Below are 12,786 nucleotides of genomic sequence, written 5' to 3' on the forward strand. Positions count from 1 at the left end.
CCAAGGTGGGCGTGGGTGCACACACAGGTCACAGGTGGTGGGTGAGTTGGGTTGGGGTGGGAGGAAAGCACAGGGTAGGAGTCAAGGTCAAGCTTCAAGCACTTTGGGTCTGTGGTGCCTGGGGTGTAGTTGAGGGCTAGTGTGTCATTTAGCCATATGAAAATATGCGTCGTGGGAGACAAGTATGAACCATTGTTGCAGAGTGTCTTACTTCCTTGTAGGCATGTTTCTTTACAGGTCTGAGGTCTCAATCCTGCAGAGCTCTATGGGCTGCAGGCAGGCAGACGTTGCCTCACCCTCTCCTCTCTACCTGGTAGGGAATACCTCCCGTCCCGTAGCGCCTGTGAGCTCACCAGCATTGCCCACACTTGACCCCCATGTGTAGTCAGTTTTCCCAGGCCTTTTCCGGTGCAGGCCAGGTGAGCAAGCCTGGGATCTTCAGGGTTGGGTCAGGTACGCCGATGCAAAAGCATCTGGTCAGACTTCGGAAATGAATACTGCGCACAAGGACACACACTAGGAAGTGCCAGGGTAGAAAACAAATACAGCCAATCTAATTAACCTTTCTGAAAGTTATCAAATTTTCCCTGGCTGGTGTGTTTCAGTCGATTGAATCACAGGGTCACTGGTTCCATTCCCAGTTGGGGAACATCCCTGGGTTGCAGGCCAGGTCCCCAGTTGGGGGCACATGAGAGGCAACCACACATTATTTCTCTTCCAGTCTCCCTCCCTTCCTTTCTAAAAACAAAATCTTAAAAAAAAAAAAAAAGTATCGTTTATGTATTTACACAATGCTGTCAAATTCCCATTAAAAACCAACCTTTCTTCCCAGTTGTGTAAAGACAAATAACTGCACAATCATCTTTGAAACGGATAAACAAGTATTTATCCTCAAGCTGGATGAGGAATGCAGGTTTGAGGGAAGGAGGTGAGACAGCGTCACCTTGAAGAACTCATCTTGATCTTATGGGAAATCAAACATTTTCCCAAAACCAGAAACCTAACCTAACCTCACACTAGGCTTTGGTCAGCGAGCAAAATAACCCGTATTTACTACTGCTACCAATAGCAGTTTCTCAAATCAGACTTGAGGCTAGTAAGCCTCACCCCAGATGAGATTTTGTTTTCCTATAAAAGTTTTGAAACGTGTGGACAGTGAACCATGTATTCAACACCAGTGTCAACAATTACCAAACACAGCCCACCTCGACCACTACCGCCCAATCACTTCCTTTATGTTGTTCCTGTAAATCAAAAAGTCTGTTAGTCACTGACACTCTAACCTTTGCACACCTGGTCTTCCCGTGAACAAGTTTTTTCCTTCTATGCCTTAACCTGCCTGGCATGCACTTCCATTAAATCATCCAATGCTTAAATTTTGCTGTCACAATCACAGAACCTCCAACACCGACACTGACCTACATATTCGAAAAGACCAGAACAGGGAGCAACTTGAGTATACTATTTATCACACTGGACCCCAGGAAGATGTAGTCAAGGGTTCCCAAGGTGATTCCCACTAGTTCAGTGAATTTTTTTCAAGCTCTCTATAGAGGGGGTGGGGGATCTTTGTAATAACCCATTTATTCTAGAGAATTCTGAATTAACTGTTTTCCCAATCTCTAAAATCGGTAAGTAATACATTACAAAAGTAAGACACAGACACATTCTAAGCATGTGAAAATTTATTACTACTGTGTTTTCACCATCGAAACTTATGATCTTGGTCGTTCCTTCTTGCCTTTGTATAAGGCCAAAAGAGAGACATTGGCTACTTTGACAACCTTAAAGCGAACTCCAGGAATGTCACCAACAGCATGACCTTTGCGACCAAATCCGGCAACCAGAACTTCATCATTTTCCTGGAATAAAATGACAGTTTATTCTGGTGCCAGTGGCAATCACTACAAACACTCATTAAACAAATAAACAAACCCCTCCAGGAAGAGAAGCTACAACATACCAAAACACTTACCTCAATAAAATTCAAACAACCATCATTGGGGACAAAGGCCGTGATTTTTTTGCCATTCTTGATCAGCTGTACCCTGACACACTTCCTGATGGCGGAATTTGGCTGTTTAGCCTCAACGCCTCTGAAATGCAAACAGCACATAAGTGAGTTGGTCTTTTGAAAAGGGATACATTTCAGTTCATTAGGCATAATACTAGAAACTGTACTGTTCTGCCTTTTGTATCTATTCCTAAGTTGCTCAACTCCTGTGACTGCCACTGAGTTTTTCCTGCCTGATGTCATCGGCATAATGGAAGACACTGCTGGCCCTTTTATAAGGGCCACTTTGTAAAGTCCAAAATAGGTGAGTACTGCAAATTCACGTGGCTCAACCTTAGCTGCAAACCTCAGTCACAGAACTTCTCTCTGCCTTCGTTTTCTCAAGTAGGAAGATGCAATTAGTTGCAGGCATTAAAAAGTTCACGGGGGAACAGTTCCTACACTTAATACAAAGATTTGTCCCTTCACTGTTACTCTCTTCCCAAATCCCACCCCAATTCCTTCCAAGCTAATGTGACGTGATTAAAAACTTTGTTAACCTAACCTCTGAACCCTCACGTTACCGACTTTCCGAGCAATACACTGTAGCAAAGGAATGACCTAGAATTTACACCACAACCTCGTTATACGAATTTGTCTTAGTTACTGCAGCGAAATAAACTTGAAAGAAGACGCAGTTAACTCTTACTTACACTTTTTCCAGCACAATTCCCTTTGCATGGGAAGCGCCTCCAAAAGGGTTGGCCTTCAGGGCTGTGCCCAAATGGGCTTTCTTGTATTGCTTATCATGCCACTTCTGGTCTCGACGGTGGCTCCGGAGCTTCCTGGCAGTACGAAGACCGCGACACTTGCCTAAAAACCAAAATCACCTTAGTCTCTCCGCAAAAGCACTCCAGTCATATTTTACATCTCCTAAGAGACTAACCTCACCCGCTACGAGCCAGCAAGATCCTGCGTTACATCTTGGTAAATGGTCCAAACCTCAAAATTTCCCTCTAGTCACCTAAAAGGTGGGCACCAGCGCTGCTGTGGGTGCATCGTCCCAGAGGCTCCACTCGTGGTCCACCCGACTTCCCTCAGTTACGAGAGCCCCGCGGCCTAAGCTGCACGCGCCGCTTCGGTTTCTGGCCACGTGCTTGCGGGAGCGGCGCTTCTTCGGGCCTGCCTCACCAGCTCTCCCCTTGGCGTCCTCCTCTCTGCTCTGCTCTTACCTGCCTGCTCGCCCCCGAGACCCCAACGTTTATGATCACATCAACCCCAGCCGGCAGCACTCACCCATCCTGCCGGGGCCAGAGGCCTGAGCGAAAGAGAGAGGTAAGCCAGGAAGAAGACACAAGCCACCGCGAGCAAGCCCCGCCCAGTCGAGGACCCCTGCGCCTGTCCACTTAGCTCCTGGTCCGAGGCTGGCGCCTCTCAGTTGGGAAAAAAATTAAAAAACCCAAATCTGCACTATTCCAAGTATCTGCGTCTTATTTGATTTATGTGAAATTCAGGAATTTCTAATTTGCATTATTGTTTATTTCTTTTTCTGTGAATGCTAGCAACTGAGAAAAGATGGACTACTAATCCCAGAATTCTTTGCACGCGACCGGATCTTGGAGCGGCGCGGGAGCTCTCTGCAAACCTACAGGGGCGGGGCTAAATGACGCTAGGGAGGAGGAAGTAGAGGTTTGTCTTGGCCATCCGCGTTCCTGGGTTGGGCTTTGCGCTTGTAGTTTTGGAAATTAACCTTTTGAGCCTTAATGACTCTTTAGAAGCAGCATGTACTAATTAAAATTATAAGTTTTGGAGGTAGACCAGTCCTTAAACCCCAAAGCTGCCATTTACTGATTGCGCGACCTTGGGCAATTCGTCTAATAACTGTATAAACCTCAGTTTCTTTTGTAGAATAAGAGTTTTCTGGGATTTTGACTTACTCCACACTATTTTTTTAATTACACTCTGTACCAGGCACTGTTCTAGGCAGTGGGGATATAACAGCTAATGAGAGTGAAGCTTTCTCCTGTTACAGTTATGTTCTAGGTGTGAGAAGGCAGAATATATGTATAAATATTTTAAAATAAAAGGTATTTTTACATGATAAGTGCTATGGAGAAAATACAATTGGTTAGGTGATACTAACTTGCGAATGGTGGTTACTCTGGGTAGGGTGGTTTAACACAACATCAAATGCAGACATTACATTTGAGCTGAGGGCCTGAAGACTGGAGTCATTCTGACACGTATACGGGTTAGAGCCTCCCAGGAAGAGGGGATCCCAATAGGTAGGATGAGCTGGGGCTTTTCAAGAACTGAAGGACCAGGGAAGGGGAGCACAGTGAATGATTAGTGTGGGACTCGATGAGGTCTGAGGGACACATGGGGTCAGGTGGAACCTGGAAACCAAGGTGAAAGCTGTTTGCTCTTCATGTGACTGAATGCCATTGGAAAGTTTTAAGCGGGGGTGTAACACGACAGGATTTATGTTATAAAAATTACTCTGGCTGTTGAGAGAAGAAAAAAACTATAAGAGATGAATCTGTTAGGCCAGCTGAAAGATAATGATTGCTTGAACAGTGGAGGTGGTAAAAAGGTCGAATTAGGTATACCGTTGGATGGTAGAGCTAACAGGATTTGCTAAGGACTGTAAAATGTGAGAGAGGAATTAATTAGGATTTTCAACCTGAGTAGTTGGGTGACATGCTATTTACTGAGTGTGAACTAGTGGGAGAGGAGCAGATTTAGAAGGGGAAATTAAGAATTCTGTTATGTATGTGTTAGGTTTGAGATAGCTGTTAGAGATTCAGGTAGGGGTGTGAAGTGGGTAGGTGGGTATATGCATATGGAGTTTCAAGGAGTCATCAGTGAATACATAGCATTGAAAGCCAGGGAGGGCTGTGAGTGAGATCACTTAGGGGATGATTGTAGGTAGAGTGGAGAATGTTGGAGCCCTGAGCCCGGGGTGCACCAATACGGTGATACAAAAGAGAAGCAAGTGAAACAAAATAGAAGGAGTGGCCAGTGCTGTACTTTAGCCAAAGCCAAGTAAAGGAGGGTAAGATGAGGACTGAGAGTTGCTTTTGGATTTGGCAATGGGGAGATTATTGGGGGCTTTGTAATATTTCTATAATCGTTTTAGTATTTGTAGAACTATAGTAATGTCTCATATTCCATTTCCGATATTGGTAAACCATGTCTTCTTTTTTTTCCTTCATCAGCTAGAAGTTTATTGATCCAAGTACGTTTTTTCAGCTCTTCTTCCTTCTGGGGCAGGAAGGAAACCTTCCTGCTCAGAAAACCTTCTTCCATACCCAGCCTGCCCACTGAACACGCTTCCCTGCTTCTCCTGGGGCAGGATTCTCTTCTCTACTGAGGGTCCAGTGCTACCAGAGCAGGTTCTGTGTCTGTTCCTGGGAAGGGCTTAAGTCACAATACATTCTGTCCCTGCACTAAACTTTCCCCTCCATCCTGGCCTTTCACAGTCTCCACTTGTCTTACCCCTAGTTTTATTTCTGTTGGCTTAGCAATCAGGTGGGGCAGTAGGGTATTATTATTAGATTTCTCTCAGAGACTCCCCACCCCAAACTAAGAAGAAAAATGGGTCTTTTTACATTAGATCAGTTGATGGAGGGACTTAGGTCAAGGGTGGTGCAGATTCGTTGTACCATATGGGGTAGAAGTTAGCTTTTTTGAAAGAACAGCCAGAGGCTTCAGTAATGTTGACAGTTGATTTTGGAGCATTTAGAATAGTTAGAAATGATTCCTACTGCTCTAGCTATAAAAACTGAGGCATTAGTTGCTATGGAAATGTGACAGGTTAAAATAACAGCTTTAAGTGAGGAAGAAGAAGCATTACGGTGAAACCAACGATTACATGCTCTGTGTAACTACCACTGATGAATGTTGAGGGCTTCATTTTACCTAATTAAACTATTAAGCATAATTTTTCCTCTATCCAAAATGAATGGATCTCTTATACTCTCACTCTAGCTACTTTTTGGTGCAGTGATTATCTTCTGCTATCTATTCCAAGGTGGAACTAAAAAAATATGGATGCAGTGCTATATAATCTTACTAATATTCAGGCCTTATCTTTAAAATCTTGTCATCATAATTAAACCTCTGTGTAGGATCTAGGGGAATTAACAGCGCTGTTCTTTGATGCCCTTTGTGAAGTTCCTGGAAGGGAGTTATCATTTTAATATACGTATTAAGTTATTCTCTAAGTCTTCTCTAACTTGGCTGAGAACCAAACAAAAGAAAGCAGAGTTCTATTTCAGCAGGGGCCATTGAGTTATAAGAAATAAAAGATAATTTTTCTCACTAGGAAAACAAAGATACTTTTATTCAGTCAATGGAATAGTAAGTTTTAGAATTTCATTCCCTGGAGAGGTTCAAGACTCTGGTAGACAGGACAGTAGACAGCAGGGTCCCGTCTGTTGGGATGGGGGCCCTGCAGCTGCCTGGTGAGAACATTTCTGTGAGTGGTAACTGGCTTTTCCTCTCTGGGATCCAGGTTTCCGAGGTTCTCCCTGACCCTCAAACCTTCCTTCCTAGTCCGTGCTTCTATTATTACACTAAACTGGTTATTTAGAAATTCCATCCAGTAAAGGTTCTTTTGCAAATGTGTTTCAAGCTGTGTTAAGAACAAAAGGTGAGCTGTTGAAAGGGCACTGTGGTAACTCACAGACCCCGGTACCAAGGGATGCCCACCGGCCTCACGAAGTGAAAGTCACTGGTTTGCTACGTGAAGCATCCTAAAGGTGTTCACAGTAGTAATTGTACGTGTTGCCATTTCTGCGCGTCACTGGGCTGGGAGCTGCTTCGGGGCAAGGACTGGGGCCTTTTTTACCTCATGTTCTTGGCATCTAGCATATGACTGTCAATGTTTATCCACTGGACACATTTATGGAAGAGTGGGCCTTCTGTCACAGTTCAGCTTGAGAGCAAGGAACGTAAATATGTGGCAGTAATATGACACATTATTCGTGTTCTGAGAAGTCAAGGGGGATTCTAAAGTCAGAAACATTAACATTGAAATCAAAAGCACCTATAATTATTTCATTTACTACCTTGATTCTAATCAACGCAGAGGTTGATTTGATGAAAATTGATAGAAATCATGGCAGCAATTAGGCTCTGAACCTAAGAAAGAGTCCACATTATTAGTCTGGATTCTCCAGAGAAAAAGAACTAATAGGAGATATTTATTCATCCATCCACCCACCCATCCACCCATTAATTATAGGGAATTGGCTCATTCATGCAGTTATAGAGGCTGAGAAGCCCCAAGATCTGCAGTCGGCAAGCTGGAGACCCAGGAGGGCTGGTGGTGTAGCTCCAGTCCTAGTGTGAGTGTAAAGGCAGGAGAAGACTGATGTCCCTGCTCCAGCCCAGGTAGAGAAAGGGAAACCTGCCTTACTCCATCTTCTTGTTCTATTCTGATTTTCAGTGGAGTGGGTGAGGCCTACCCACACAGCGGAGGGCAATCTGCGTTACTCAGTGTCCTGATGCAAATTAATCTCATTGAGAAACATCCAGAGACATTCCCTGAGTAATGTTGAATCAAATATCTGGGTACCTTGTGGCCCAGTCAAGTTGACACATATTACCCATCACAGAGTCGTCCCCAACCCCATCCATTTGCGAAAGAACTGACGTTAACTTGAGATTTGTTCATTTGACTTTCAAACTACTGAATTTGATGGAGTACTTGAATTAGTTGATTTTTCTAGTTATGGCTACCTATATATTTAGGCCCTGGGAGTCACAATCATGTGGCATGAAGTGGGAGTTAATTATGTGACATTATTTTGTGCCTTTTATTGAGCACCCTCTTGGAGCACCAGCATCTTGGCCTCTGGGTTAATTAGGCACAGTCCTTGCCCTCATGAAGCAGGCCTTCTGGTGTAAAATGCAATGTAAATAAGCAACAAGAAAATACACGTCTCAATACCAATGGTGGTATATGTTATGATGAGAGTGAAAAGAACGTAGAGAAAGTTAGAGGGGCGGGAGGTGATGCCCAGAGAGGGAACAGCACGTGCAGATTCCCTGAGGTGCAGAAAAGCTTGGCACGGGGGGAGGTGTTGAGAGGCCAAGTCCAAGCCAGCATGTTGGAGCGTGGTGGGGAGAAAGGCCGGTGTAAAACGAGGTGAGAGAGACCAGCAGGGGCCACATCACGCAGGGCTTTGCAGGAGGTGGATGGATTTGGATTTTGAATCAGTGTGCAAAGACTGTTATAGTTGATTTGAACGTTTTACTCATGTGACTTTCAGTCTGAGAGCATTTAGATGAATAGAGACCATGGTCAGTAAAATGCTAGATCCTCCTTAAGGTAAATATTAGAATTACCTTAGGTACACTTTCCCCCATGGAAATACCATTTCATATGTCATATATGATTATGAGAAGATAGATTTGATATTCAAACTTTCAATTAACATATCATTTAGTAATATATGGTAAATCAGAAAGTGAAGCAAACTCAAGCTGTTATCAGCTGAAAAGAAGGCAGCATGCATGTACAACTTCCTGTTCTCCCACAGAAGCTCTTGAGGAGATATTTGGCATGTGCCTGTGCATTTTCTGCATATCTTGTGAGTGAGTCACTAACTGCTGTTTATTCTGGAATATCTGTAGGGTGTTTGTATAGTGAACAGCTTGGAAAGGTAGAAATGATGTCTTCTTGCAGCAAACGGCAGGTTTGCTTATCGCCTTGGAAACAGGGTTTCTCTCCACTGCTCAGCCACCTGGGGAGGAAGGTACAGTGCCAGGCAGGTGATACCCTGGTTACAGCAGGGCCACATGCTCCCCAGGACGGCTGTGAATGCCGCCCAACACAAAATTATACACTTACTTAAAACAGTATGACATTTTTCTTGTTTTTGTCAGTGTTTATGTGTTTAATGTGTGGCCCAGGACAATTCTTCCAAAGCGGCCCAGAGGTGCCTAAATGTTGGGCCCCCCTGCTACTTCATAGGCTGCAAGCAATCATATTAGCAGTTTTTGTCTGTGCTTTTCTCCTCCAAAGTCACGAGATGAGCTATTCTCAGACAATCACGTCTTAACTGTGACTTCTATTCTAACATACATGTGTGAAGCCAAACAGCTACTAAATATTCTGCCTTCAATATTTTTAACCAAGTGGGAGAAAGTTTCAACAACAGAAAGAATGCTATAATAAAATTTTAGGATCATCAAGTCGTAAAATATATTAAAATGGTCCTTGATTTAAAATAAAAAAAATTGTATTCATGTGTGTGTGTACCGAAAATATAACCGAAGCATATTTCCACAACAGACTGTTATATGACAAGCACTAAGGGACTAAGGCTAAGGTTTCCGAGTGTTCACAGAACCGTCACTGTCACAGTGCAGGACCAGCGTGGGCTCCCCCTCTCGCCCCACCTGACCAGGGATCTGGGGAGCAATGTGATAGAATACTGCTGGGCCCGTGGGCTCTTGCTCTGGCAGCTGGACGAGAAGTTCAGTATTTACTCTGACTAATACAGTGGCCACCACCAGCCACCCATGGTTACTGAGCACTCAAAGTTTTCGTTAGTCCGGACTGAGATGTGTGTAAGTGTAAATTACACAACAGATTTCGGACTTAGGATGGGAAAGGAAGGTAAAGTATCTCATAAATAATTTTTTTAATTATGTTCAAAATAGTATTTTAGAGGTATTAAGTTAAATAAAGTACAAGATGGGGCAAAAGTAGGTTTACAGTTTTTCACGTGGAAAATAAAACAACAATTAATGAATATAATAATACAAAAATTGGTGGGAATGCAGACTGGTGCAGCCACTGTGGAAACAGTATGGAATTTCCTCAGAAACTAAACATGGAACTGCCTTTTGATCCAGCGATCCCAATGCTGGACTATACCCTAAGAAAATTGAATCACCAATTCAAAAGAACCTGGGCATCCCAATGCTTGCAGCAGCATTATTTACAATAGCCAAGTGCTAGTGCGCATCAGTAAATGAGTGGGTCAAAAACCGTGGTACATTTACACAATGTAACACTACACAGCAGGGAAAAGGAACTCCCACCCTTCGCAACAGCACGGATGGAACTGGAGAGCACTACGCTAAGTGAAATAAGGCAGGGGGTGAAAGACAAATACCATATGATCTCATCTATAAGTGGAACCTAATCAACAAAACAAATAAGTGAGCAAAATAGAACCAGAGACATGGAAATAAAGAACAAACTGACAGTGACCAGAGAGGAGAGGGGAGAGGGATAACAGCGGAAAGAAAGGGAAGGGTCAAGCAAAGGAGCACGAATAGAAGACTTACGGGCATGGACAACAATGGTGGGGATTGGCTGTGGGTGAAATGGGAGTAAACAATGGAGAAAAAGGTGGGACAACTGTAGCTGAACAATAAAATAAATAAGTTAACATTAATAATACAGGAATAAATTGTTTTGCGTAGTCACAACTGTAAACCTACTTTTGCCCCATCCTATATATTATTAAAACTAATTTCACCTGCTTATTTTTACTTCTTTCAGTGTGGCTAGTAGAAAATTTTAAATTATATTTGTAGCTCTCTTTATATTCTTATTCAACAGTGCCGTCCCAGGTCCTTGCTACTCACAGGGCAGTCCTCAGGTAAGCCGCATCAGCATCATCTGGAAGCTTGTTAGAAACAGAGGAGCTCGTGCCCCACCTCAGACCCACTGAATGACAATTAGCATTAAAACGAAATCTCATGACATTTGTATGCCTGTTAAAACTGAAGTAGTGGAGAGTCCCTAAGACTCAGTTAGCAAATAAGAATACAAGATGTTCAGTTGAATTTAATTTTAGATAAATAACAAAGAATTATTTAGTATAGCACACTCCAAGTATTGCATGAACTATACCTACTATTAAAACTATTTGTTGTTTATCTAAAATTCAAATTTAAGTGGGTGTTCTCTATTTTATTTGGCAACCCTTCTTAACACTACATTCATGCAGTTCATACTTGTCTCACTACTTGAAATTCCACAAAATCAGGAAAAGGACAGAAAGGTCAAAGGAGAGGTGAAGGGCAGAAGTTGGGTGAAATGAAAGAACTGAAGAAAAGGAAGTCAGATGGGAAGTAGGAATAAGATAGGGCACATTGATGGCAGCGACCTTTTCTGTTGTATAATTTTTATTGGTAGCTTCCTTATTTCTGCACTCCTCCAGGTCCCCCATTATTGTCCTTGGAGCTCCTCTTCTCATTTTCTCTAGGACCCCAAGAGCCATGTTAGAAGAGGTGTATGTGTATGTAACGTGGGCAGTGAGGAAGGGAGTGTCTCCTCAGGTCAAGTTCCCAGCCTTCCTACCATCCATCATCTCTGAGATGTCACTTACAAATAGCACCTTTCAGCTACCGTACTTAGTCTTTAAACATTTCAAGGTTCTTACATGCAAAAAATGCTGACACTTTCATTTTGGAAGATTTTCTTTATGGTGGCATTTTAATTGTATTTTTTTTTTAGTACAAGTTCTTAGGGATTTTTAAAATGCTTTTTAGGTGGGGGTGGTGGGACTGGAGGGTGGCAAGGAAGGAATAACAATAGATTTTCTTTTAAAAATAGGTTTTATTTATTTTTAGAGATAGGGGAAGGGATTGAGGAAGAGAGGGAGAGGGACATTGATGTGAGAGAGAAACTCTCACAGACTTTGATTGGTCATACGTGCCCTGACTGGGGAATAAATCTGTGACGCAGGCATGTGCCCTGGCTGGGAATCAAACTGGTGACCTCCGATTTTGCGGGATGATGCCCAACCGGCTGAGCCACACTGGTCAGGGCAACACTTTATATTTTTTTATCTAACTAGGCACTGAAATAAGAAAAGGCATACATGTCTGATATTTATTTAATTTTTTATTTATTAAAATTTTATTTGATTGTCATAGGAACACCTAACATGAGATCCATCCTCTTAACAAATTTTCAAGTGTACAGTACAATATTGTTAACTACAGGTACAATTGTGCACAGCAGACCTCGAGAATTTATTCAGCTTTCTCACCTGAAACTTTATGCCTGTTGATTCACAACTCCCCATTAGCTCCAACACCAGCCCCTGTAACCACCATCCCACTCTTTGATTCTACGCATTTGCCTAATTTAAGATACCTCATATGATTGGAATCATCTAGTATTTGTGACTGGCTTGTTTCACTTAGCATAGTGTCCTCAAGTTTCATCTATGTTGTCACAGAATTTCCCCCTCTTTAAAAGGCTGAATAATATCCGTTTTATGTATATGACAGATACTCTTTATCTATTCAGCCATCAACAGACTCTTCGGTTGCTTCTACATCTTGGCTGTTGTGAACAGTGCTGCAGTGAACATGGGAGTGCTCTTATCGCTTCCAGATCTGGATTTCAATTATTTCGGACAATTACTTACAAGTGTAATTACTGGATCACATAGTAGTTCTATTTTTCATTTTTTGAGGAATATCCATAATATTTTCCATAGGAACATCATCAGTTTGTATTCCCCCCAACAGTGCCCAAGTGTTCCAATTTCTCCATGTACTTGGCAACACTTGTCTTTTGTTCTTTCAATAATAGGCATCCTGACAGGGATGAGGTGATATCCCTTTGTGGTTTTGATTTGCAATTCTCCCATTGGACCACTTTTTCATATACATGTTAACCATTTGTATGCCTTCTTGGGAGAAATGTCTATTCAAATCTTTTGCCCCTTTTTATATTGGGTTATTTATTTATTTTGTTATTATTAGATTATTTGTGTCATTGATTTGTTGCTTAAATATTTTGGAAGTTAATC

The 12,786-nt window shown here is 42.5% G+C and overlaps 1 protein-coding gene across 1 annotated transcript; it reads right to left on the reverse strand.

Moving 5' to 3' along the window:
- Nucleotides 1–1,667: 1,667 nt before the first annotated feature.
- On the reverse strand, nt 1,668–3,398 carry RPS23 (ribosomal protein S23). Its single transcript, XM_037142961.2, has 4 exons — nt 3,290–3,398; nt 2,707–2,866; nt 1,976–2,096; nt 1,668–1,862 (listed from the first exon to the last, which is right to left on the reverse strand). The coding sequence occupies exons 1-4, from the start codon at nt 3,291–3,293 to the stop codon at nt 1,716–1,718; spliced, it is 432 nt and encodes a 143-aa protein (XP_036998856.1). The 5' UTR covers nt 3,294–3,398; the 3' UTR covers nt 1,668–1,715.
- Between the last annotated feature and the right edge of the window lie 9,388 nt (nt 3,399–12,786).

The sequence above is a fragment of the Artibeus jamaicensis genome, unplaced genomic scaffold (assembly GCF_021234435.1).
Source record: "Artibeus jamaicensis isolate MK-2021 breed Jamaican fruit bat unplaced genomic scaffold, CSHL_Jam_final contig_373, whole genome shotgun sequence".
Lineage (NCBI taxonomy): Eukaryota > Metazoa > Chordata > Mammalia > Chiroptera > Phyllostomidae > Artibeus > Artibeus jamaicensis.